Source organism: Nicotiana tomentosiformis, chromosome 7, assembly GCF_000390325.3.
Source record: "Nicotiana tomentosiformis chromosome 7, ASM39032v3, whole genome shotgun sequence".
Classification (NCBI taxonomy): domain Eukaryota; kingdom Viridiplantae; phylum Streptophyta; class Magnoliopsida; order Solanales; family Solanaceae; genus Nicotiana; species Nicotiana tomentosiformis.
The window spans coordinates 100,493,875-100,521,012 of NC_090818.1; the positions used below are offsets into that span (position 1 = coordinate 100,493,875).

Below are 27,138 nucleotides of genomic sequence, written 5' to 3' on the forward strand. Positions count from 1 at the left end.
CACTTGAGGTGCGAGTTATGATATGTTGTGATATTGATACGCATATGGTGGTATAAGGATAGGGGTTGATACGCATGCAGTGAGATAAGGTGGGCCTGATACGCCTGTTGCTAGTAGGGGAACTACTTGAAGCCACGCGGTGTGATAAGGTGGGCTAAAACGCGGGTAGCTTTTTTGGAAAAATAATTTTCAAACCTAAATGTAATGCTCCCGCGGTGATATAAGGAAAGGTTGTGGTTGAAATTGTGAAATGAGAAAACGAGACGGTACCTCAGACGTGATTCTTGTTATTATCTCTCCTTTTCCTCACTTGTTTTTGGTCCGCATTATTTCCTTGATGTGCTTATTATGTGATTCCTTTCTTGTTGCATTTACTACTTTACATCCAGTGTAGCTTATCTTGTTGTACTTCATTACTATATCATTTCATTGTTTCCATTATTGTACTGTACCATACCTTTTAAGCTTCTTTATTTATTCCTGTAGGTGTCTTGACCTGACCTCGTCTCTACTCTACCGAGGTTAGGCTTGATACTTACTAGGTACCGTTGTGGTGTACTCATACTATGCTTCTGGACATCTTTTTGTGCAGATCCAGGTACTTTATACCAGGCTAGGCATCCGAGAGTTGAGCTTTCGGATTGGAGACTTCAAGGTATACATGCCGGCGTTCACAGGCCTGGGAGTCACCCTCTGTCCTTGTTTCTTTTCTACTACTTTCTCTTTACTTAGACACTGATGTATTAAGGATTGGTTCAGTTATTCGTGTAGAGCTTATGACTCGGTCTCACCGAATTTTGGGTGTTATTGTCAGTTGTATTGTGGAGTCCTTTTATGATAGTTGGTTGGTTGAATTGGAAGTTTTATTATTATTCCATTAATTCTTCGTGTATGTTAGGCTTACATAGTCATAGAGACTCGGTGCCATCACGACATCCTACGGAGAGAGATTGGGGTCATGACAAGTTGGTATCAGAGCTCTAAGTTCATAGGTGTTACGAGTCATAAATAGGTTTAGTAGAGTCTTGCGGACCGGTACGGAGACCTCTGTACTTATCTTTCAGAGGCTATGGAACTGTTAGAAAACTTCACTTCTTTGAGTCCTTCGTCATGTGAACTTTTTGACTTCGAAATTCTGAATCTTTGTCTTTCTATTCTCTCACAGATGGTGAGGACACACACCGCTAGATTCGATGATCTGACACCCGCACCCCCTGCTAGAGCCATGAGAAGACGGGGTAGAGGCTGAGGAGGGGCACGTGGTGCAGCTAGAGCACCTGCCCGAGCTGCGACAGAGGATCCACCAGTAGATCCAGTGGGGGGCAGGCACCTGAGGCACTTATTTACACCCCTGCATTTCAGGAGACCCACGCGCAGTTCTTGAGTATGTTTGGTACTCTAGCTCAGACGGGGTTGATTCCACTTGTACCGGCCACTTCTCAGGCTGGGGGAGGAACTCAGACTCTCGCGGCTTGTACCTCAGAGCAGCGAGTCCATGCTGACCATATCCCAGAGGTTATACCTAGCTATAGAGGACGTATAGGGTTTTCTAGAGAAGTGCCATTGTATTCTCTACACCATGGGTATTGTGGAGACGAGTGGGGTTGCCTTCACTACATTCCAACTATCGGGACCAGCGTATCAGTAGTGGCTGGCTTACTGGGAGGGTATCCCAACCGATGCAGCTTCACTCACATGGGCTCAGTTGCTAGAGATGTTATTGAGAGAGTTTGTTCCCAGAGCCATCGGGATGCATGGCGTGCAGAGTTTGAGCAGTTGTGCTAGGGTATTATGACCGTGTCAGAGTATGATGCTAGATTCAACGAGTTGTCCAGACATACACGTGCCTTGGTTTCCACAGTCAGAGAGCGAGTCCGTCAATTTATCGAGGGGCTCAACTATGGTAGTAGATTCAGCATAGCTCAAGAGTTGGAGATAGAGACCCCATATCAGTAGGTGGTAGATATCGCACGGAGATTGGAGGGTATGCACGGCCGGGAGAGAGAGACAGGGAAGCCAGGAGGCCTCAAGGTTCTGGCACATATAGTGGTGCACGTGCTAGAGCTGCAGCCCATCATGGTAGAGGCTTTGTGAGACGTCCAGTTTATTCAGCACTTCCAGCTTGTAGTGGTACTCTAACCCCTTCCAAGTCTTAGGTTGCCCATTATGCACCGCCACTGTTAGTGCACCTCCTGCACGTTGTGCTTTCAGAGGTCAGTCCGGCCGACCAGGACCGATCCAGTTTCAGAAGCCACATCCTCTGAGAGCTTGTGTTGAGTGTGGTGATGCTCGTCATATGGTGAGAGACTTCCCAGACTCAGGAGGGGTTCACCTTCACCGACTATGCAAGCTCCACATATTCCACAAGGTCCCCAAACTTCTTAGGTCTTGGTTACTGCTCCAGTTGTCGTTCCACCTACACAACCAGCTAGGGGTGGAGGTCATGAGGATAGGGGTCGCCCTAGAAGGGAAGGCCAGGCTAGATGTTATGCTTTTCTGGGTAGGATGGAGGCGGTTGCATCAAATGCAGTTATCACACATATTATTCTAATTTTTCATAGAGATGCATCAGTCTTATTTGATCCAGGCTCCACTTAATCGTACGTATCATCTTACTTTGCTCTATATTTGGGTATATCTCGTGATTCTTTGAGTTTTCTTGTTTATTTGACAATGCTTGTTGGAGATTCTATTGTTGTTGATCGTGTGTAATGGTCGTGTTTAGTTGTTATTGGTGGTTTTGAGACAAGAGTTGATCTATTGTTGCTTAGCATGGTAGAGTTTGATGTTATCTTAGGCATGGACTCATTTTCTCCCTATCATGCTATTCTTGATTGTCACGCCAAGAAGGTGACTTTGGCTATGCCAGGTTTACCGCGGTTGGAGTGGAGGGTTACTCTGAATTATGTTCCTAGCATGGTTGTGTCCTTCCTTAAGGCACATCGGTTGTTTGATAAGGGGTGTGATGCATACCTAGCCTTTGTGAGAGATGTCAGTGTTGATACTCCTAAAGTTGAGTCAGTTCTAATAGTGAGAGACTATCCAGATATATTCTCGGCAGATCTTCTGTGCATGCCGCCCGATAGAGATATCGATTTTGGTATTGAATTGTTGTCGGGAACTTAGCATATTTCTATTCCACCATATCGTATGGCCCCAACGGAGTTGAAGGTGTTAAAGGAGCAGTTGCAAGAGTTGCTTGATATGTGTTTTATTTGGCCTAGTGTGTCACCTTGGGGTACTCCGGTTCTATTTGTGAAAAATAAGGATAGTTATATGCGCATGTGTATTGATTATGTGCAGTTGAACAAAGTTACAGTGAAAAAGAGGTATCCATTATCGTGCATTTATGACTTATTTGATCAGCTATAGGGTGCCAGAGTGTTCTCAAAGATTGATTTGCGGACATTGTATCATCAGCTGAAGATTAAGGATCCGGATATCCCGAAGAATGCTTTCAGGACTCGGTATGGTCACTACGAGTTCCTCGCAATGTCATTTGGGCTGACAAACGCCCCAGCAGCATATATGCACCTGATGAACGGTGTGTTTCATTATTGTGTTTATTGACGACATCTTGGTGTACTCCCGCAGTCGAGAAGATAATGAGTAGCATTTGAGGAATGTGCTCCAGACCTTGAGAGAAAAGAAGTTGTATGCAAAATTCTCAAAGTGTGAATTATGGCTTGATTCGGTGGCATTTTTGGGTCATGTGGTATAGATCGAGGGGATCAAAGTGGATCCGAAAAAGATTGAAGCAGTGCAAAGTTGGCCCAGACCGTCTTCAGCTACTGAGATCTAGAGTTTTCTTGGTTTTACCGGGTATTACCTCTGTTTCTTATAGGGTTTCTCGTCTATTGTTGCACCTATGACCAGATTGACCTAGAAGGGTGCTCCTTTCAGATGGTCTGAGGAGTGTGAGGTGAGCTTTCTAAAGCTCAAGACTGCTTTGACTACAGCCCCAATGTTGGTATTGCCTAGGGGTTCAGGGTCTTACAGTGTGTACTGTGTGTGATGCATCACGTGTTGGCCTTAGATCGGTGTTGATGCAAGATGGTAGGGTGATTGCCAATGCATCTAGGCAACTGAAGGTGCATGAGAAGAATTATAATATCCACGACTTGGAGTTAGCAGCTATTATTCATGCCTTATTTGGCGGCACTATTTGTACAGTGTCCCTTGTCAGGTCTATACCGACCACCAGAGTCTCCAGCATATGTTCAAACAGAAGGATCTTAACTTGCGGTAACGGCAATGATTAGAGTTGCTTAAGGGCTATGATATCACTATTCTATATCATCTCGGGAAGGCCAACGTGGTGGCTGATGCCTTGAGTCGAAAGGAAGAGAGCTTGGACAGTTTAGCATATCTACCGGCAACAGAAAGGCCACTAGCCCTAGATGTTCAGGCCTTGGCCAACCAATTTGTTAGATTGAATGTTTTGAAGCATAGTCGGGATCTTGCTTGCATGGTTTCTCGGTCTTTTTTATATTATCGCATCAGAGAGTGTCAGTATGACGACCCCCATTTGGAGAGCAAGTCTTGCTTTGGTATTCACCTATGAAAGATGTGATGAGGTGCGGGAAGAAGGGCTAGTTTAGCCCTAAGTATATCGGACCTTTTGAGATCCTTGAGAGGATTGGTGAGGTGGCCTATAATCTTGCATTGCCACCTAGTCTATCTGCAGTTCATCCGGTGTTCCCTGTTTTCATGCTGCAGAAGTATCACGTTGATCCATCCCATGTTTTAGATTTCAGCTCATTCCAATTAGACAAGGATTTGTCTTATATTGAGGAGCCGGTAACCATCTTGGACATGCAGGTCCGAAAGTTGACGTCAAAGAGCATTGTTTTAGTAAAGGTTCAGTGGAGAGGTCAACCAATCGAAGAGGCGACTTGGGAGACCGAGCATGTTATGCGTAGCCATTCTCCTCATATTTTCGTCACGTCAGGTATGTCTCTATACTCGTTTGAGGATGAACGTTTGTTTTAAGAGGGGGAGGATGTAACAACCCGGTCGGTCATTTTGAGTATTTTAGACATGTTCCCCTATTTATTACCTCCTCTATATTATATTGTGGTTAGGTGACTTTTCGGGGTGGTTAGTTTTGGATTTGGGTGAGTTTTGGAGTGAAATGGGACACTTAGTCCCAAAGTTAAAAGCTTAAGTTGAAAGAGTTGACCGTAGTTTGACTTTTATGTAGACGACTTTGGAATGAAGCTTTGACGGTTCCGGTAAGTTCGTGCGGTGATTTTTCACTTAAGAGCGTGTTCGGATATTGATTTAGAGGTCCATAGGTCGTTTTGGCTTGAATTGGCAAAAGTTAGAAAGTTGAAGATTTGGAAGATTGAGAAGTTTGATGGATAGTTGAATTTATTGATATCGGGGTAAGATTCCTGTTCTAGAAGTTGGAATAGGTCTGTTGTCTAATTTATGACTTGTTTGCAAAATTTGTGGTCAATCGAAGTTGGTTTGGTATGAATCGGCGTTAGTTTTTGAGGTTGGAGATTCATGGTTTCAATAGGTTTGGATTGGGTTGCGATTCGTAGAATCGATGTTGTTTGATATGATTTTATGCCTTGAGTAGGTTCGTTATGTGTTTTGTACCTTTTTGGTATATTCGGACGGGGTCTCGGGGGCTTCGGGTGTGAATCGGATTGAAATCGGCATCATTTTTGGACTTAGATAATTGCTGAAGCTGTTGAAGTTCTGGTGTCATCGCACTTGCGGCGGGATTGGCCGCATGTGCAGACACGCAGGTGCGAGAGGGCCATCACAGAAGCAAAATTGAGTGGGTTGGGGGAGGACCGCAGGATTAGTTAGTATTCCGCAGAAGCGGGCTCGTAGAAGCGAGCCACTGCCCGCAGAAGCAGGCTCGTAGAAGCGAGCCACTGCCCGCAAAAGCGGAATCGCAGAAGCGATTTGTGACCACAGAAGTGAAAAGGTTCTGGCTTAATGAGAAGTCGCACCTGCGTTGGATTTTCCGGAGGTGCGGAGCCGCAAATGCGGAATCACTAGGCTAAAAGGGGGCAGATCGAGGGTTTTTTCCCATTCTTCATCTTTTGAGTTAGAGACCTCGGTTTTGGACGCTTTTAAGAGAGATTTTCAAGGAATTGATTAGGGTAAGTGATTTTAACTCGGATTTGATTATTATACATGAATTCATCATTGTTTTTACTATTTAATTAATATTTTGAGTTGGAAAAATTGAGGAAATTTATGGAAACTTCTTAGACTATATTTTGAGGATTTGAAGGTCGATTTGAGGTTGGAATTGAGTACTTTTAGCATGGTTGGACTCCTTATTGAATGGGTGTTCGGATTTTGTAAGATTGGTAGGGTTCCAAGACGCGAGTCGGGGGTAGACGTTTTGAGTTGACTTTTTGTTTTTCTTTAAAGATTGCAACTTTATTATCCAGAATAGTTTCCTATGGTTTTTATTTATGGTATAAAGTTAGTTTCACTAGAATAGAGCCGTTCAGAGTCGGTTATTCGTAGAAAAGGCTTACTAGTAGATTGAGTTAGTTTGTTTGAGGTAAGTCTCTTACCTAACTTTTTGTGGGGGAATAACCCCTTAGGATTGGAGTTGTTTTGTGTCATTTGTGGTATGTGAAATCCGTGTACGCAAGGTGATGAGTGGATATACAGGCTATATGTGGTAGTTGACCGGTTCAAGCTATGTAGATTCTTTTCATGCCTTTAATCGAATATTCATAACATTTTATAACCATCACCGTTAATCCATCCTTACATGCTTATTTGACATTGTTAATACTTGTTTCATCTATTACTTGTTATGTGCCCTTACATGCTTAGTTGAAGTTATTGTTTCCTTATTCCCTTGTTAATTATTTGACTGTTGAGTTACCTTACTTGAATTTGTTATTTCTGGGAATATCCTATTGTTGAGTTTTGGTGTTGAAGTTGTAAAAGTCGTGATCACATTGAGGCAAAGTTGTAAATTGTGGAAATACATTTTGTTGAGGTATTCACTTTCAGTTGTTATTGTTGAGACCCAGGTATACATTGTGGTTGAGCCATGGGCTATTTATTGTTGAAACATTGTTATTGTTGATTCTTTTAGCAAGTTGTGGTATTTGGGTACTTGAGGTGTGAGTTGTGATATGTTGTGATATTGATATACATGCGGTGGTATAAAGATAGGGGTTGATATGCATGTGGTGAGATAAGGTGGGCTTGATACGCGTGTTGCTAGTAGGGGAACTACTCGAAGTCACGCGGTGTGATAAGGTGGGCTAAAATGTGGGTAGCTATTTCGGGAAAATTATTTTCAAAACTAATGTGATGCTCCCGCGGTTATATAAGGAAATATTGTGGTTGAAATTGTGAAATGAGACTACGAGGCGGTACCTCGGACATGATTCTTGTTGTTATCTCTCATTTTCCGCACTTGTTTTATGTCCGCACTATTTCCTTGATGTTCTTATTATGTGATCCGTTTCTCGTTTCATTTACCTCTTTACATTCAGTGTAGCTTATCTTGTTGTGCTTTTTTACTGTATCATTTCCTTGTTTCCATTATTTTACTGTACCATACATGTTCAGCTTCTTGATTTATTCATGTTGGTGTCTTGACCTGAACTCGTCACTACTCTACCGAGGTTAGGATTGATACTTAGTGGGTACCAATGTGGTATACTCATACTACGCTTCTACACATCTTTTTGTGTTGATCCAGGTACTTCATACCAGGCTAGGCATCCGTGAGTTAAGCTTTCGGATCAGCGACTTTGAGGTTTACCTGCCGACGTTTGCAGGCCTCGGTGTCACTCTCTGTCCTTAGTTCTTTTCTACTGCTTACACTTTACTTAGACATTGATGTACTAGGGATTGGTTGAGTTATTCGTGTAGAGCTTATGATTCGATCTCACCAGATTTTGGGTGTAATTATCAATTGTATTGTGGAGTCCTTTTATGATAGCTGGTTGGTTTAATTGGAAGTTTTATTATTATTCCGTTAATTCATCATGTATGTTAGGCTTACCTAGTCTTAGAGACTAGATGCCATCACGACATCCTACGGAGGGAGATTGGGGTCATAACATGGCTCTCCTTTGTGTGATGGGTTCATAGCATTGCTCATGTGGTGGTACTTGTTGAGCTTGCAGGACGGTTCTATCATTTGATTCTCTTTTCGTCCTTGGGAACACTGAAGTTGTTGCTTGTATGGTGCACAAATTGCATGGCTTACGGCTTTAGGTAGTATTGGTGTGGCATATTGTTAGAGCATCTTGTACTAGATGTGATGAGGTTATTTGACCTGAAATCAGTGTTATCAGACTTAATTAAGGTATGTTGGAAGGATAATGTCACCAGTCAGCTTAGATTTCGTCTAAGGTTCTTATCGGGCAAGAGAGCTCCACGACTTGTTAATCTGATGAGTGGATATGAGTCTATGCATGTTTCCTCCATCATTGAAAGTGTACGAAGGTTTAGAATAAGGTTTTATTTGATATGAGTTTTGTTACCGGTACCGGGCTTGTCATTGAGCATCTATTATGATCGGAAACTACCGCTATGAGTATCATAGTTATGTGATATATTATGAGATTACATTCTGGGTTAAGTACTACGACTTGATTTGTCTTGTTCAGACTTACACATCGTATAGATGTGAGAATTGGGTCTTGTAATGGATTCCGGATATTGGAAATTTGACTCTAAGGTTTATGGGTTAAGGTTGCATTAAGGATCTTCATCTAGTTGTGTTGTCGGACTTATATAGGTTGAGGTGATGTGGGATAAGTCTTGGGTATGTGTATGGCAAGTTTATTCAGCGATTTGATGGCTTTGGAATGACTCATGGCACGTTAAAGGACGAACGTATATTTAAGTGGGGGGAGAATGTAATGACCCGACCAGCCACTTTGAGCTTTAGCATTCCATTCTGTGGTTTGACTTTGAGTAGCTTCATATTATGTATTAAAATTTGTGTGTATGGTTGGTTTCGGTTTTTGAATGATTCGGGATTGATTTGGAAGAATGATTCTCGTTTTAGAAGCTCTGAATTGGAAAAGTTTATCAAGGTTTGACTTTTTGATAAATGGACTTGGAATCGGGTTTTGATTATTCCGATAGGTTCGTATGATGATTTTGGACTTGTACGTATGTTCGGATTTGGTTTTGGAGGTTTCTAGAATAATTCAATACTATTTGTCGAAAGTTGGCAATTTAAAAAACTTACGAGTTCATAAGTTTGACCAAGAGTTTACTTAGATTTTGTTGGACTCCAGTTGGTGTTTCGAGAATTTGGATAGGCCTATATAGTTGAATTAACTTTTATGCAAAGTTTGAAAGTAATTCGAAGTGTTTAAGTATGAGTCGGACACTCTTTTGAAAGAATGAATATTTTAACAACTTAAGAGAAATTATATTCGTTTTGAGCCTCGATTCTTTATTGTGATGTTCCTGTGGGTGTTTCGAGGCTTTGGATAAGTTTGGATGATGTATTTGTACTTGTTGGTATGACTGGATGGGGTCCCGGGGGGCTTGGGTGTATTTTGGATCATTGGTTGAGAAATAAGTTAAGTTAAGAATTTGAAGTTTGACCATAGTCAACATCAGGTTAAGATTACCTATTTTCGGTGTTTTGAGTGAGTGAGCAGGTTCGTAGCGTATGTTATGAGTGAATTGTATATATGATTTGTGTCCAGGAGGTTCCGAATGAGGTTTGGGTGCTAAAATGAATATTTTCTTATTAATGGTTTTTTTCCTTATGTAATTAATTACGAAAATGCTATTTATGTCCCAAAAATTTTCATATTTCTTTTAAAAATTCAAAACATTATATCTCTCTCATTTTAAGGCCAAATTGGGTGGCTATCTTGGGTGTAATCTTACAAGGATCATGTTGAGCTTATCAAACGTGAGCTTCGGGATCATCTAGGACCTGATTCGATCTGGGACAACTGCTGCATTTTTTCTTATTTCGAAATTTAGTTAATCTTTCTCACAAGGTTTTGGAGCTAGGTTTTGGGAGATTTTGGAGGGAATTTTTACTACTTGGATTGGAGTAAGTATTTTTGACTTGAATTTATTATTATTTTATAATTCCAACCACGGTTTTAGTGTTTGATTAATGATTTGAATTGGAGAAATTGAAAATTTTAGTAAAAACGTTCTAAAACATAAATTGATAGTTTAAAGGCTGATTTGAGGTCGGAATTGAATGACTTTTGTATGGTTGGACTCGTATTGGAATGGGTGTTCGGAATTTGTAGGTTCTCAAGTGCGAGCCCGGTGTTGACTTTTTGATTTTAGTTAAAGATCGAATATTTATTATCCGAAATTATTTCCTATGGCTTTTATTTATGATATTAAGTTATATTCGAGTCGTCCGGAAGTGGATTTGCATGTAAAGGGCTTATTAGTAAATTGATTTAACTTGTTTGAGGTAAGAATCTTACCTAACTTTGTATTGGGGGAACTACCCCTTAGGATTTGGGTTGTTTGTATTAACTGAATTAGGTGGGAGACGTGTACATGAGGTGATGAGTGTGTACACAGGATCATGTGTGGTATTTTGACCGGTTTAGACTCTTAGGCTTCTTTCATTCATTTAATTAAAATTGTAATCTCATGTTATACCTTCCATTATTTAGTTTACTCTTACATGCCTTGTTTGGCGTTGTTAGTACATGTTCTATCTTTTATTGTCAAATTTGCTCCTATATGACTTAATTAAAGATATTACCTCTTTTATTGTCATGTTATCTACTTTACTGCCGAGTTATTCTTATTTGGAGTTGTTATTACAAGAAGTCTCTTCGTGTTGAGTTATTCTCATGCACTTGGACGTAGTTACCATTTCATACTATCTCTTTCATTGTTAAGCTTATGTTATACATTTGGATTGAAAATTGTCATTTCGTAGGAATACCATCATTTTGAGTTATTGAAGTTGAAGTCATGAAAGCTATTAGCACATTGAGGTTGAGGTTGTTGATTATTGAGATATCTTTTCTTGTTGAGTATTTCTCATTCATTTATTTATTTTGAGATTCTTGTATACATTGTGGATGAGTCGTGGGCTATGTGTTATGGTAACATTGATATTGTTGATTTTGGCAAGTTGTGGTATATGGGCACGTGTGGTGCGAGATGTTATTATGTTATGATATTTATGCACATGCGGCTGTAAAAGGATAGGGGTTAATGTGCATGTGACGATATAAGGTAGGATTTATGTGCGTGTTGCTAGTAAGGGAATTACTTGAAGACACACGGTGACATAAGGGGGCTAAAGCACGTGTAGCTATTTCGAAAAAAAATATTTTCAAAAAAATAAGTGTAAGCCTCATGCGGCGATATAAGGAAAGATTGTGATTGTGATTTGTGAAATGTGAATATGATGTGTGGTAGCTCAGTGTGAATTTGTTGTACATTCTACATTTGAAAGGCTTGTTGATATGAATAGTTATGGTTGTTCCTTAAATCATCTCACTTGTATTTTGATTGTATTTAGTTATCTGTTGTTATTTTTGTGTGGGGACGATTGTGACTTCTTATATGAGTCATTCTACGTGATTTGTTGTGTTGCTTTAATGTGTCAACATGTGCCTCCGTATTACTTGGTGAATTGAGTTTCTAGATGAATTTGCTTGTGTGGGGTCAGTATCTCATATGTTGAGTTGTTGGTAACATAATGGTTTTAAATAAAAAAATTATTAACATGCTTTATTTTATGTGACTCTTAAGTTAGAACTCGTTATCTCACTCAGTGCTTTGCTATTTTTAAATGATTATTACATTTTACTTTAATTGGGTTCTCAAATTAAACTCATTACCTTATTTGATGTTTTACTTTACATGAAATTATTATCACACCTTACTTTAATAAATTTTATATTTAATTCGTTAACTTATCTGATATTTTTCTTAATCTGAAGACGCTATTTTACTTTACCTTATTGATTTCTAAATTAAACACATTTGAACTCTATTTTATATAAATTGTACTTTATTTTACTTTTTTATTATGCCTTATTGTATTTAAATAAATCTTTCGTACATTTTATTTGGCATTCGATACGGATACAATATACATGGTAGCACATGGACTTTGTCGTGAGAAGGTGATTGATAACGTGGGCACGAGGTACCATGCGTGTAAGATTCGAAATTGTGGCTTATGATTTGTGGTTACGAGGTGTGGTGTCTTGGGGTAATTCTTGTTGTAAGTCATGCGTTGGGAACAATTTGATTACTTGAATTGTCATATGTTTTTCTAATTTGAGTTCATTCATATTTCATTGTGTTTTGATTATATTGCTGCTTCATTACCCGTTTATTTCTGTTTGCCAATTGTGTTTCTATTATTTCTCTGTTGGTTTTATATTAATAACCTTTATGTTGTTAGCCTTACATTGACGTTCTTTCCATTGCTAGCTCTATGTTGATATCATGCACAAGTTTTATGTCTAGTGAGTGTCTCAACTTACCTCGTAACTACTCCACTGAGGTTAGTCTTGATACTTATTGGGTACCGTTTGTGATATACTCATGCTATGCTTCTGCATATTTTTATTCAAATCCAGGCCCTTCTGATCGTGTTGGTTATTGAGAGTTGTGTCTGCGCGACTGGAGACTTCAAGATATACCTGCTTGACGTTTGCAGGTCTCGGAGTCATTGATGTTTATCTTCATTTCAGAAAATTATTGTATTTAGAAATTCTAGTGTATGTCGGTAGAGTTTATGACTCTATACTATCGGTTCTGAGGATTGTATAATATTTGTTCGGTTTTAATTACGCTATCTCATTTATCAGTTTAAGTTTTATATAGTTAAGATGATTATCTCTGATAGATCTTCTCATGTGTTAGACTTACCTAATTTTAGAGATTAGGTGTCATTACGATTTCGATTTTGGATCGCGACAGTGATTGATTAAAATCACATAGAAATTCACATCATTGAATGTACAGTGAGTCGTCATTTTTGCATTTTTAGCAACAAGCTTAGTCGTGAGATCTTCAATTGGATTAGCTTTCATTCCTAGGATAGTCAATATCGTTGAAATAGTAATCAACATTCCTAGCCTTGGATTTGCTATAGATTTACTTTTTTAAAACTAACCTTTTATAAAAGATTCTGGGAAAGAAAAAGTTATGTATCTGACTTAGTTTTCGAAAAGAAAAACTTCTAGGAAATCTTTTACCAGGAAAACAATTTGGAGTGAACTTAAGTATAATACTTTTTTTGTAAGACATAAAATAAAATTTTCTTTTTTTAAAGTAAAATATTTATTATTGATGGGTGGAATCCGGGTTAAAAACGGAAATGCAGATGTGGGGATACATGGGGTGACAACTATACTCCTATATAGAAGTGCATATCTTCATTGTAACAACAGCTCCTACTTCTCCAAAAGCAAAATAATAGTTATTGAATTAAACAGCTTGTTTGTATGTTTGTTACTCATTGTATCGTATTATATTGTTATCACAAAATAATGTTTGTTTTGATTGTATTGTATTGTTAAATTTATTATTTCAGAATAATGAAAAGTCTCATTTTACAAAATAACAAAATCATTGTGGTGTGATTGTTTCCTATTTTTCTTTCCAATTATATCCGTACATATTAATCCATAATTATATTTTACTCCACCCCAATTACCGTACTTTTATGTTTCGTTTGCCGTCGTCCAAAAACAAGGTTCGATCTCACTGTTCTTGCCAAGAAGAACTCCAATATTATTAATCCTCAAAGTCAATTTTGAACTTCTTCTATCTGCTGCTGCCTAGTAGACAATGTTTAATTTCATTTAGTTCTTTTATTTCTTACTAATGTTTTGACTTTTTGGTCTCATATTGAACTTTAGTTTTCTGGGGTCTTTTCAAGAATAATAGTCTAAATAATATTAGTAGCTTGTTTCGTTAATTTTGTTAGAATTTATATGAATTTAATTGATTCATATATTTACAAGACATAATTGGTGAGAAATTAGTATAAGGAGATTTACTGAAATAATTTTTATGAGTAATTCTTAAAAATTTATAATATTTAAAACAATTGAGGTTATTTTAGTAAACTCATAATAGCAAGCGATACAATCTATCCAAATGTTGTATCCATAAAATGATACAATATAATACAATACAGTACAATACAATACATTATAAAACGATGAGTAACGATGATCCAAATAGAGGGTAAGAGAAAGGGAAAGAGAAAGAAACTAAACTCTTTGTTTGTCGTTTCATAAATTCAATAAATGGAGCATTTGTCGTCGATGAAGCCAATAGGAGTTAACAAACAGTAATTATTTATGAACGTCTATTTTGCTTTTCTGCTCTGGCGAGATTTGTTTTCCTTTTTCGGATGTTCATAAGTTTATTTGTTTGCTAAGTTTAGTTCCTTTTTTTTATTTACTAGTAAAACATAGAGAGATTTTAGGACTCATAATGAAAGTACTACATGATTAATATTGTAGACTCTACAAGTTGTGGGCAAAGTTCGGTTAACTCGTGAAGATACAAGGCAATCAATTCGAGATTCTAATGGAATTTACTTACTCCATTTTAGTATTTCTAAAATCTGATAGGTTCAATAAATAAAATTGGCAAATATGACTACCACTTTGTGCATTTATGAGAATTAGAAATAAGAAGAACACAAAAATAGAACAAAATGGTTGCTGAATTTACGAGGAGAGTTTACTCCTTTTCTTTGTTTGACTTTTTTCTATTGTTTGATAGCACAAGAAAAGCAGATGTAAAAACATGAGCCATTAATTCTCCAACAAACTAAGATAACCTTTTTCAAGATGTATCTAGCCATTTTACTGGCCGATAGACAAAGCTAATGAGTTTGGTACATCCAAAACTAAATTGCACCTATGCTGCCAACAATATAGTGTTTTAGATTATGTGAATGAACTTTAGAATATAGTGTTTTAGATTTCTGAGATATTCTATCCAAGGAAAGAAAGGGTGGAGCCATAGCTCAATCTTTTGGCTCCCTCTTAATTGATTTTAACGACGTGTTTCAGATAATTATTGGAGTGACGAAAACCACATCAAGAAAGCATTGTTTTTCTTCTTTGTTAGGCCATGGCAGAAGAAGATATCTATACCAAGGATGGAACTGTGGATTATCGGAATAAGCCTGCAAATAAGAAGAAAACAGGAACTTGGAAGGCTTGCCCTTACATACTTGGTAAACATAGTAATCTTTATCATCATATATATTCTCTGTTCTAATACCATAATTATTGATTTTAAAATATTGTTAATACTTGACAGGGAATGAATGCTCTGAAAGATTGGCATATTATGGGATGAGTACCAATCTTGTCCTTTATTTTAAGAATCAACTAAATCAGCATAACACAACTGCTTCAAAAAATCAATCAAATTGGTCAGGGACATGCTATGTCATGCCTTTGCTCGGAGCATTTCTTGCTGATTCTTATCTTGGAAGATACTGGACTATTGCCATATTCTCTATTATCTATGTTTGTGTGAGTTTATTTGGCTGTTGGCTCTTTGTTGTTTTTCTAGGCTTTCATTATTATATTCGGTTTAGAGAAGTATACCATCTATAAATCTAATATTTTATTTTGTAATTTCTTAACTAATTTTTCTTATCATTCAAAGGGGATGACATTGTTGACAATTTCGGCATCAGTGCCAGGGCTTAAGCCAACTTGCTATGAAAAAGATAAATGTCATGCGACCGACGGTCAAACTTCTGTATTCTTTATTGCACTCTACTTAGTAGCACTGGGAACTGGAGGGATCAAGCCATGTGTCTCATCCTATGGAGCAGACCAGTTCGATGATGCTGATCCTATTGAGAGAAACCACAAGAATTCCTTCTTTAATTGGTTCTACTTCTCCATCAATGTTGGGGCTCTCGTTGCTTCTTCATTGATAGTCTGGATACAACAAGACATTGGCTGGGGATGGGGGTTTGGTGTTCCTGCTGTGGCCATGGCACTTGCTGTTGTATCTTTCTTTTCAGGCACCCGGCTATATCGATACCAAAAGCCTGGAGGCAGCCCTTTGACGCGTATATGCCAGGTTGTTGTGGCTTCTTTTAGAAAATACCGACTTGCATTGCCTGCTGAAAAATCTCTGCTACATGAGACTGCAGACGAAGCTGAATCTGCCATCAAAGGGAGTCGCAAACTTACTCATACAAATGAGTTGAGGTATGCTTGTGAATTATGAAATCTTCAGAAGCAACATAAGGATTTAACTTACTAACTATGACATCCAAAGGGCTCATGATCTGTCATGGATACCTTATACGATCATCCTCGATGCTATATAGGTGTAATATCTAGTTTGAAACTGATTAAACTTTCTTGATACTTATAGTATTAAGTTTTATGAGATCTTTAACTTGGATGTTTGTCACTCTGCAGTTTTTTCGATAAAGCTGCTGTGAAGCTAGAGTCAGATGAGAATAGAGGTTCAATAAACAATTGGAGGCTTTGCACAGTAACACAAGTTGAGGAGCTCAAGTCTGTTATCAAGTTGCTACCTATTTGGGCTACTGGAATTATCTTCAGCACAGTGCATAACCAATTGAGTAATATGTTTGTGCTGCAAGCTACATACATGGATACACATTTAGGAAAATTTAGAATTCCTGAGGCTTCACTTTCTGTTTTTGACACCATGGCTGTGATTCTCTGGGTTCCTATCTATGATAGACTGCTTATCCCGTTTGTTCGAAAGTTTACAGGTCACAAAAATGGCTTGACTCAACTTCAACGGATGGGGACTGGGCTCGTCATATCAGTCTTTGCAATGGTATCTGCAGCCATTGTAGAGGTAGTTAGGCTGGGCATAGTAAGAAGGCACAATTACTATAACACCACCAATGTGCCAATGTCAGTATTTTGGCAAATTCCCCAATATATGATAGTTGGTTGTGCTGAAGTTTTCACATTTATCGGTCAGTTGGAGTTTCTATGATCAAGCACCTGATTCAATGAGGAGCTTGTGCGCTGCTCTCTCTCTCACGACCACTGCACTTGGAAGTTATGTGAGCTCGTTCTTAGTGACCATTGTCACAGATATTAGCACAAGGAATGGAAAGCCAGGATGGATAGCGGACAATCAAAATCGCGGCAAGCTGCATTACTTCTTCTTGTTGTTGGCCATTTTAAGTGTCTTAAACTTCTTTGCTTTTCTTGCGGTTGCAAAAAGGTACAAGTATAAGAAGGCTATCAACAAGGACTCTGTTGCAATGGTGCCTGTTGATGATAAGTAAGCTAGTTTCATGATTTCTGGTGTTTAAACTTCCCTTCTGCTTTTCTAAAATTTGAACATTTCAGACGTACAAGTTTGTGGCATAGACGTACAGACCTGTATCATTTATAGATCAAACATGTTCTTAAAGTTTATCTCGTGGATACATTGATTTTCTTTTTAATTTATTCCATGTGGTAATAGTACCTTATTGGATAATAATACTCCCTCCGTTCCAAATAGATTGAAGCTATTTAGTTATTAGTTTGTTTTAAAAAGATTGACACTTTTCAATATTTCCTTAATATGAAGCATATTTATAGCCATACAAATAATATGGCAGATTTAAGACCACCACAAGTTTCAAAAGTTTTACAGCCACACAAATGTTATGGCTTATTTAAGACCATATATTTCAAAAGTCTTCCATTTATACAAGCCTCATTTTATGTAATCTAACTTGTACAAAATCTTGTTGCAATGAGATGTTTGTATACGGTCGAAACTGATTTCGGCCTTTATACATCTGATCGAGATGGAACATAATGGACCGAATAAAGTCTTCATAATATCGAGATAGGATCCGAAAAAGGCACAAACGAGCTTCAAGTTCCAGGGATATGTCAAATATCGAGCTCGAAGTCATTATCGAGCTCGGGTCCAATTCGAACTATGATGAGATGTGATGGAATCGAGCTTAAGGGCCCGAGGCCAACCAATACCGAGCCCAATTCATTACCGGACCCCGAGTCGGCATCAAGCTCAAACCCGCATCGAGCTCTAAAACGGGAAACCAACCAATACTGAGTCCGATCAAGATCAAGCTCATAGACAAAAGTCGTTGCAGCTGCACTAAGGGAGAGAATCTCGGCGGAAATTAGAAAAAAACTAATTTATCATTGGTTCCCCACTATGTATTTTTTATTATATCTAAAGTAGGATCCCCCACTATAAAAGGGATGGCTATATTTCTGTAAAGAAACAAGTTTGGCATACATTGTAACTAAGATATCATACACTCTTATATTGAAGAGTTATCCTTTTTAGCTTTATAGATTGATTCATCTTGCTTAATCCATAAATCTTCTTCTTTCCAACCTTGTTTATTTTTCATTCTCTACACTCACCACTCGATATTTCAATTTATTCTTACGATTTGTGTCAAGTTATACCACATACCCTTAGAACTACGTACCAATTCAACTCTATCCGTTTTTTCGGTTAAACAGTTTGGCGCTCACCGTGGAGCTAAGGATAATAGTGATTACTTGATACGAATCTAAACAAACTCACCATTTTACGCTTATTTTTGGAAGTGCCTTTGATTTCGAATTAGCAACGACGAACTCTCAAATTAAATGGCCTTACCTATCGACAACGAAGCTGGCCTTCAAGATGAGAACAACAACTTGCCGCCCAGGGCCGGAATGCAGCTTGTCGACGTCGTTGGAGCTCTAGTCGAAGTGCCGTTAGACGTTAATTTGTATCTGGCCATTGAAGCAAACCTACATTCTGAACCTGAAAACAGTATTCATGGTGGCACTCGATCTGCAGTTAGAGATACCCATAACGTCGAGGAAAACGGCGTCAGCTTGCGCATGATTTTCGAACTGTTGCAAGCTCAACAGGCACTAATAGCTCAGTTGCAGAGTCAAACCCAGATGTCGAGTAGGTCGGAGCCCAGTCTACCCCGAGAAATCACCCACAGAACGGAACTAGATATACTAAGGTCAAATGAGCAAGAGTCGGGGACTAATCCCGAAATTGCTAAGATATTCGAAGAACTGACCAAACGAATAGAATCAGGAGAAAGGAGGATCGAAGCAAACGACAAAAAGGTGGAAACATATAACTCCAGGGTTGATCAGATCCCGGGGGTACCACTGATATTGAAGGGCTTAGATGTCAAAAAATTTGTACAAAAGCCTTTTTCCCCAAGCGCAGCTCCTAAACCGATCACAAAGAAATTCTGCATGCCTGAGATTATAACGTAACTTCCGACCCCAACGAACATGTCACCTCTTACACATGTGCCATTAAAGGGAACGACCTAGAAGACGATGAAATCGAATCCGTATTACTAAAGAAATTCGGTGAAACCCTATCAAAGGGAGCAATGATATGGTGTCATAACTTACCATCTAATTCTATCGATTCTTTTCCTATGCTTGCAGATTCCTTAATAAAAGTGCACGTCGGGGCCATAAAGGTCGAGACCAGGAAGTTGTATATATTCAAGGTTAGACAAAGGATAATTAGATACTAAGGGAGTTCGTATCTCATTTTCAAATGGAACGAATGGATCTGCCACCAGTCACAGACGATTGGGTTGTTCAGGCTTTCACTCAAGGTTTGAACGAACGAAGTTCGACGGCTTCACGGCGATTGAAGCATAACCTGATCGAGTATCCGGCTATTACTTGGGTCGACGTGCATAATCGGTACCAGTCAAAAATTAGAGTCGAAGACGATCGGTTGGGTTCTGAACTCGCTGCTAGAAGGGACATCAATCGAGAACAAGGTCCGATTAGGGACCGATACCGACCATATAGTGGAAACCACAAGATCAATGAATCGAGACGTAACCCCGGGCAAGGCAATAAAATGAGTGATCGAGGTCAAGGGTCTTGGGGGCTGATGAACAGAAATGGGTTTGACAGGTCTACCGTACCTAAGGAAGCACCGCGGTTATCGGAGTATAACTTCGGCATCAATGCATCCGCCATCGTATCGGCTATCAAACGCATCAAAGACACTAAATGGCCTCGACCCATGCAAATCGATCCTGCCCAGAGGAACCCCAATTAAATGTGCAAATATCATGGCACTCATGGCCACAGAACGGAAGATTGCAGGTAACTAAGAGAGGGGGTATCCCGGTTATTGAATAAAGGGCACCTTCGAGAACTTTTAAGCAACAGGGCCAAAATCTATTTCAAAATTAGGGATTTCGGTAAACAAAACGAATAGGAAGAACCGCAGCACATCATCCACATGATCATCAGTGGTGTCGATACCCCTCAAGGGTCGGTGCTTAAACGCACTAAGACATCGGTTATACGAGAAAAGCGACCTCGAACTCAGGATTACGCACCCATAGGAACCTTGTCCTTTAATGATGAAGATGCAGAAGGAATCATGCAACCTCACAATGATGCACTGATAATATCCGTACTTCTGAATAAAACTAAAGTTAAGCGTATGTTAATTGATCCAGGTAGCTCGGCCAATATTATTAGATCGAAGGTTGTAGAACAGCTAGGTCTACAGGACCAGGTCGCACCCGTAACCATGGTTCTAAACGGATTCAACATGGCATGTGAAACCACCAAAGGCGAGATAATTCTGCCGATAAACATGGCCGAAGCAATCCAGGAAACGAAGTTCCACGTAATTGAAGGGGACATGAGGTACAATTCTCTTTTTGGAAGGCCATGGATCCATAATATGAGAGTTGTACCTTCGACCCTCTACCAGGTTCTTAAATTACCAACATCGGAGAGAGTCAAAACAGTGTACGGAGAGCAACCGGCCGCAAGAGAAATGTTTGCCATCGAAAAAGCAATTCTGATATCCTCACCTTCATCAACAAAGGGATCAGACGCTACCCAATCAACGATTGAAGAACTGGAACAAGTCATACTAATTGAGCATTTGCCCGAACGAAAGGTATACCTGGGAATGGGATTAACCCCCGAACTCAGGAAAAAGCTTATTCAATTTCTCATCGATAACATAGATTGTTTTGCTTGGTCCCATTTAGATATAACAGGGATCCCACCGGATATAACGACGCATCGGCTAAGCCTGGACCCTAGGTTCAAACCAGTGAAGCAAAAGAGAAGGCCCCAGTCCAAGGTAAAGCACACATTCATAAAGGACGAGGTACCTAAACTTCTCAAAATAGGGTCCATTCGCGAGGTGAAATACCCCGAATGGTTAGCCAATGTAGTTGTAGTCCCTAAAAAAGGGAACAAACTTAGAATGTGTGTAGATTATAAGAATTTAAACAAGGCGTGCCCCAAAGATTCTTTTCCGCTGCCCAACATTGATCGCATGATCGATGCCACAGCCGGTCACGAGATCCTTACTTTTCTCGATGCCTATTTCGGGTATAATCAAACCCAAATGAACCCGGAAGACCAAGAAAAAACTTTATTTTTTGGGAATTGTAAGAGATTTCTATTTATTTTGTTAGATGTTAATTAAATAATGTTGTTTCAATTAATGTTAGGCTTACCTAGTCCCTAAGACTAGGTGCCATCACGATACCAAACAGAGGGAAAACTTGGGTCATGACAGTTGGTATCAGAGCCCTAGGTTCATAGGTGCTACGAGTCATAAGCGAGTTTAGTAGAGTCTTACGGATAGGTATGGAGACGTCTGTACTTATCTTCGAGAGGCTACAGAACTATTAGGACAATTTCATTTCCTTCATTCCTATCTTGCGAGTTCATTGATATTGAAGTTTGAAATTTACCATTCCATTCTCTCACAAATGGTGAGGACACGAGTTGCGGTTCTTGATGATGTTACCCCTGGAGTAGATGCCGCTATGGTCAGAGGCAGAGGCCGATGAGGAGCACGTGCCGTAGCTAGGGCACCTACCAGAGCAATAGTTGGGGAGCCGCTAGTAGTTCCAGATGAGGGCAAGTACCGGAGGCGCCTGCGATTACCCCCGGACTTTAGGAGACTTTAGCACAGTTCCTGAGCATGTTTGGTATATTGGCTCAGGCGGGGATATTCTGGTTGCACCAGTTACTTCACAGACCGGGGGAGGAGCCCAGACTCCCGCCGCCCACACTCCAGAGCAGCAAGTTCACATTGGTCAGGTTCCAGGTGTCATGGTAACACAGGCTATGGTTCCAGTTTAGCTTATGGTCAGAGCAGTAGCATCCGAGGAAGGGCAGCTTAGATTTTCAAGGTTCAAGAGATATAACCCTCATATATTCAGCGGTTTGGCTTCAGAGAGTGCACAGGGTTTTCTGAAGGAGTGCCATAACATCCTCCGCACTATGGATATTGTTGAGACGAGTGGGGTTGCTTTTACTACATTCTAGCTTAAGGGAGCGGCTTATCAGTGTTGAAAGGCATATGAGATGGGTAGCCCAGCCGAGTTAGCTTCACCTACATGGGTTCAGTTTTCAGAGATGTTCCTAAGAGAGTTTGTACCTCAGTCCCGTTGAGATGCATGGCACGTAGAGTTTGAGCTGCTGCGCTAGGGCACTATGTCAGTGTCAGAGTATGCCGTGAGATTCAGTGATTTGGCCAGGTATGCACCTGCTTTGGTCGCCACAGTTAGAGAGCGTGTCCGTAGATTCATTAAGGGACTCAGGCATGATATTCGGTTCAGTATGGCTTGGGAGTTAGAGTCAGATGTTTCGTTTCAGCAGGTGGTAGGGATCGCTCGCCGTGTAGAGGACATGCGGGGCCATGAGAGAGAGTACATGCTAGATCAGGAGAGAGAGGACAGGGAGGTGAGGAGGCCTCGTAGACCGGAGAGATCTACTGGTCCTTATTTTGGAGGCAGGGTACGACATGATAGAGGTTTTGTAGGTCAGCCAGTTCGGTTTGCACTTTAGGCTTCGCACAAGTCAGGTGCTCATGGGTCTCAGAGTACCCGTACCGCACAGTTCCCACAGCCACATCAGCAGAGAGGTTGCTTCGAGTGTGGAGATACCAGCCACAGGGTGAGAGATTGTCCTAGACTCCGGACAGGTGTGTCACAACAGAGTATTCAGGCGAGTAGAGGTGCCCAAGAGGGGAAGGCCCGACCCATTGATATGTTTCATATAATAGGCTTGAGGCCACTGCGTTAGATGATGTCATACAAGTATGCTTTTGATTTGTTACGGAGGGGCACCATTCGTATTTTGATTCGGTTCCCCTATTTGTTATCCAACCTATGGGTGAGTTCATGACTTACTATTAATTTTAGGTGTTTACCCCTATTGGGAGACTCTATGAGTGGTAGCCCGTGTCTATCATTTATTTCTATTCATTATCGAAAGTTTCAAGACTAGAAGTGAATTCATGTTGTCCATTATGGCAAGTTTGATGTGATTCGTGAGTAAATTGGTTACGATTTGTGATTTGATACTCTACTGGGGTGAGGGTTTAGTAAGTGTTGTGATTTTATTGGCAGAATTGAATTAGTGGAAGATTTCCATTGGTATGATGTGTATTCGACTTGTGATTCAGAGTTGAGGGTGAGACCCTCGCGATTCCATGTGATTTGATATGTTTGAACCGGGCTGAGTACCATGGTGGAAGTTATAATAGGATGGGATCCTTGTGATTGTTCATATGCTTTAATTCTTTCCTTGTTATATTGTTTTGTAGTTTAGTACTGATAGAAAGTTGTGCCTATAGGGCTTGTTTGGTAGTTTCCTTATGTGTTTCTCTTTTCATATTCAGTCAATTTCATTCTGTGCTTCTTGAGTTTTAGCTTGCGGGGTGTGTGCCTGGTGGTGTTAGTTGTGACTTGTTGATTCGGGTGTATAGTTAAGAGGTCTTCGTGTTTCTTGTATCGTTGTCAGTGTTGTGTAGGTTTGAACAGGGTTCTAATGGATATCAGGCTAATTGTCGGTGATGGTTTTGATTACGGGCAACTATTGTGATCAGAAATGTTATTATGGGCCTATGTGTGGTGTGTCTTGTTGTGTGGTCGTACCTTGTGGATGTAGGCATGAGTTGTTACAGCTAGTTAAGACTGATATCGGTTATGGATTTAGAATTGGGTCTTTTGAAGACAAATGGAAGGTGAGAATTTTGACTCTAAGGCTTATCGGTGTTGATAGAAAGGATAAATTACAATTCAGATGGTGTCGTTAGGCTTATGTGGATTGGAGTGACGTGGGGTCCCCCGCGGTTGTATGTTGAATATGTGCTTTCAGTGATTGAAGTCTTCGAGGCGATTCTTAGCACGTTCGAGGACGACCATTTGTTTAAGAGGGGAAGGATGTAACGACCTGGCCGGTCGTTTTGAGAATTTAAATCACGTCCGGCGGCATAAGGCCCTGAGCAGCTTCGTATTATGTGCCTTGACTTGCGTGCATGGTTGAATTCAATTATCGGGTGATTCGAAGTGATTTGGGACACTTAGTCCCTAAAACGAAAGCTGAAGTCTTAGGATTTTGACCGTAGTTGGAACTATATGAAGAGCACTCCAGAATGGAATTTTGTCTGTTCCGTTAGCTCCATTTGGTGATTTTGGACTTAGGGGTATGTCCGGATTGTGTTTTGGAGGTCTGTAGCTCATTTAGGCTTGAAATGGTGGAAGTCTAATTTTTGGAGATTTTGACCGGTAGTGGACCTTTTGATATCGGGGTCGGAATATGATTCCGGAAGTTGGCATAGGTCCGAAATGTTGAATATGACTTGTGTACAAAATTTGTGATCATTCGGACGTGGTTTGATAGGTTTCGACATCGGTTGTAGGAATTTGAAGTTTCAAGTTCTTTAAGTTTGAATTGGAGGGTGATTCATGATTTTTAGCGTTAGTTGATGTGATTTGAGGGCTCGACTAAGTTCGTATGGTGTTTCAGGATTGGTTGGTATGTTTGGTTGAGGTCCTGGGGGCCTCGGATGAGTTTCGAGTGCTTAACGGATCAAAAGTTGGATTTGAGTTGCTGCTGAAGTCTTCAGGCATCTGTCATTTTCGCACCTACGGTGGAGAGACCGCAGGTGCATGATTGCACATGCGGGGAGGCAAGCGCAGAAGCGAAAAAATGGAGGAGTGCCAGGGGTCACAGGTGCGATGCCCGCAGTTGCGTTAGGGTAATAGCGGGTGCGCAAGGTCCGCAAAAGCGGAAGGGATTTCCGCAGGTGCGACCCTTTCATCGCAGGTGCGAAGGCAGAAGGGGTAAGTGATTTGCGTAGATGCGCACTTTTTGGCCGCACAAGCGCACGCGCAGGTGCCAGCCCAAGCTCCGCAGGTGCGGAAATACCTGGGCAGTGGTTAAAATCGAAGGGCTTCGCGATTTTTGTCATTTTTTGGACTTTGCAACTCGGTTTAGGGCGGTTTTTGAGTGCACTTTCGAGATATTTCTTGAGGTAAGTCCCTTGTGCTTATTTTTTATCAATAATCATGCTTCCCCATGTATTTTCCCACCTAGTTAGTGTGTATTTAAGGTGGAAATTGGAAGTTGGATGCTAGGAATTTGGGGAGTTGGATTGTAGATTTGAAGGACCATTTGGTGTCGGATTTTAGTAAATTTGATATGGTTAGACTCGTGAGTGAATAGGCTTTCGGATTTTGTGACAATTGTATTAGTAGTTTGACTGTGGTGACGTTTTAGTAGCTCATGTACTCAGTGACACCCGGATTTTGGGGAATTTTGTATTTAGTCGCGATAGTTTCTTATTTCATTGTGTTTTCAATTTAAAAATGTGTTGTTATTTGTAATTGTTGACTTGCCTAGTATTGCGATAGGCGCCATCACGACATGTGAGATTTTGGATCGTGACAAGTTGGTATCAGAACCTAGGTTACATAGGTCTCACGAGTCATGAGCAGATTTAGTAGAGTCTTGCGGGTCGGTACGGAGACGTCTGTACTTATTTTCGAGAGTCTACCGAACCATTAAGAAAACTTCACTTTCTTGTAGTCTTGTCATGCGGATTTGTTGATTCCGGAAACTAAACTTCTATTACTCTATTCTCTCATAGATGGTGAGGACACGTACCACTAGGTCAGCTGGACAGCCACCAGTACCACCTTCTTCATGAGAGGCCGGGGCCATGGTAGATATCGAGGTGCGGCTCGTACAGCCGCTAAAGCAGCACCTGTAGATCCACCAGTTCCTCCATCTTAGGAAACGATCCCAGATGTGATTGAGCCGGTGGGACCAGCCCAGACACCAGCTATGCCCATTGTGATTTTAGGATTTGAAAAGGCTTTGGCCCAGATATTGACTGTATGCACTAGCCTTGCTCAGGCTGTTTCAGTTCAGGCCGTACCAACCACTTCTCAGGCCGGGAGAGGTGCTCAGACTGCCGCAAACAATACTCTAGAGTAGGTGGTTTAGAGACTTTAGACATCGGGGGTACTACTAGCCCAGCCGGTTATACTTACTCAGGCCCAGGTGTGTCTCCCTATGAGTGACGAGGAGCAAAAGAGGCTAAAGAGTTTTGGGACGCTCAGGCCTCCATTATTGAGTGAGGCTTAGTCTGAGGATGCTCAAGACTTCTTCAATAGGTGCAAGCGCATTCTTCACACAATTGGTATTCTGGAGACTAGTGGGGTCTCATTTACTACTTTTCAGCCTTCAGATGGTGGGAGGCTTATAAGTTAAGCAGGCCATGCGACACTGCACCACTTACATGGCATGAGTTCTCCGTCCTCTTCTTGGAGACGTTTGTGTCACAGACCCGCCAAGAAGAGTTGCGTAGGCAGTTTAAGCAGTTATGCCGAGAGGGTATGTCCGTGACCCAGTACGAGATGAGATTTTCAGAGTTGGCTCGTCATGCGATCTGCTTGGTCCCCATATAGAAGGAGAGGATTAGGAGGTTCACTAAGGCCTAAACTATGGACTGCACTTTGTCATGACTTAGGGGATTGCATCAAGTACTAGGTTTGATGAGGTGGTTGATATTGCTAGGTGGCTAGAGCAGGTCCGTAGTCAGGAGCGTGAGGCGAGAGAGGCCAAGAGGCCTCGTGGTACATGTGGTTTCAGCGGTGTTTCTTCTGGAGGGCAATTCAACTACAGTAGGGGTCGTCCTTATAGGCCTGCTCAGATGGCTCGTCAGTTAGCCATGGTTCATAAAGTGCTCATCCGGGCCAGTAATCTCCTAGTGCCGTCCCAACTCAGAGTTCATCTCGTGCTACGTTAGTCCAGGGTTCATCTGTGCCAGGTTCTTCTAATAGTTATTCTGGTGCTGGAGGTCCGATTCAGTCTCCACCACCATCGG

The 27,138-nt window shown here is 40.6% G+C and overlaps 1 protein-coding gene and 1 pseudogene across 1 annotated transcript; both read left to right on the forward strand.

Moving 5' to 3' along the window:
• Nucleotides 1–2,772: 2,772 nt before the first annotated feature.
• Nucleotides 2,773–4,992, forward strand: LOC138896098 (uncharacterized). The gene is made up of 4 exons (XM_070180878.1): nucleotides 2,773–3,100; nucleotides 3,982–4,181; nucleotides 4,274–4,471; nucleotides 4,720–4,992. Exons 1-4 carry the CDS (start codon nucleotides 2,773–2,775, stop codon nucleotides 4,990–4,992), a joined length of 999 nt encoding a protein of 332 aa, XP_070036979.1.
• Nucleotides 4,993–14,721: 9,729 nt separating this feature from the next.
• LOC104086436 (protein NRT1/ PTR FAMILY 8.1-like) lies at nucleotides 14,722–17,410 on the forward strand (annotated as a pseudogene).
• Nucleotides 17,411–27,138: the final 9,728 nt, after the last annotated feature.

Coding starts and splice junctions, on each gene's coding strand:
- LOC138896098 (XM_070180878.1), top strand. CDS start 2,773: ATGGTAGAGTTTGATGTTATCTTAGGCATGGACTCATTTTCTCCCTAT. Junction 4,182..4,273: donor CTATTTGTACAGTGTCCCTT/GTCAGGTCTATA, acceptor GAGTTGCTTAAG/GGCTATGATATCACTATTCT. Junction 4,472..4,719: donor GTCGGGATCTTGCTTGCATG/GTTTCTCGGTCT, acceptor TTCATGCTGCAG/AAGTATCACGTTGATCCATC.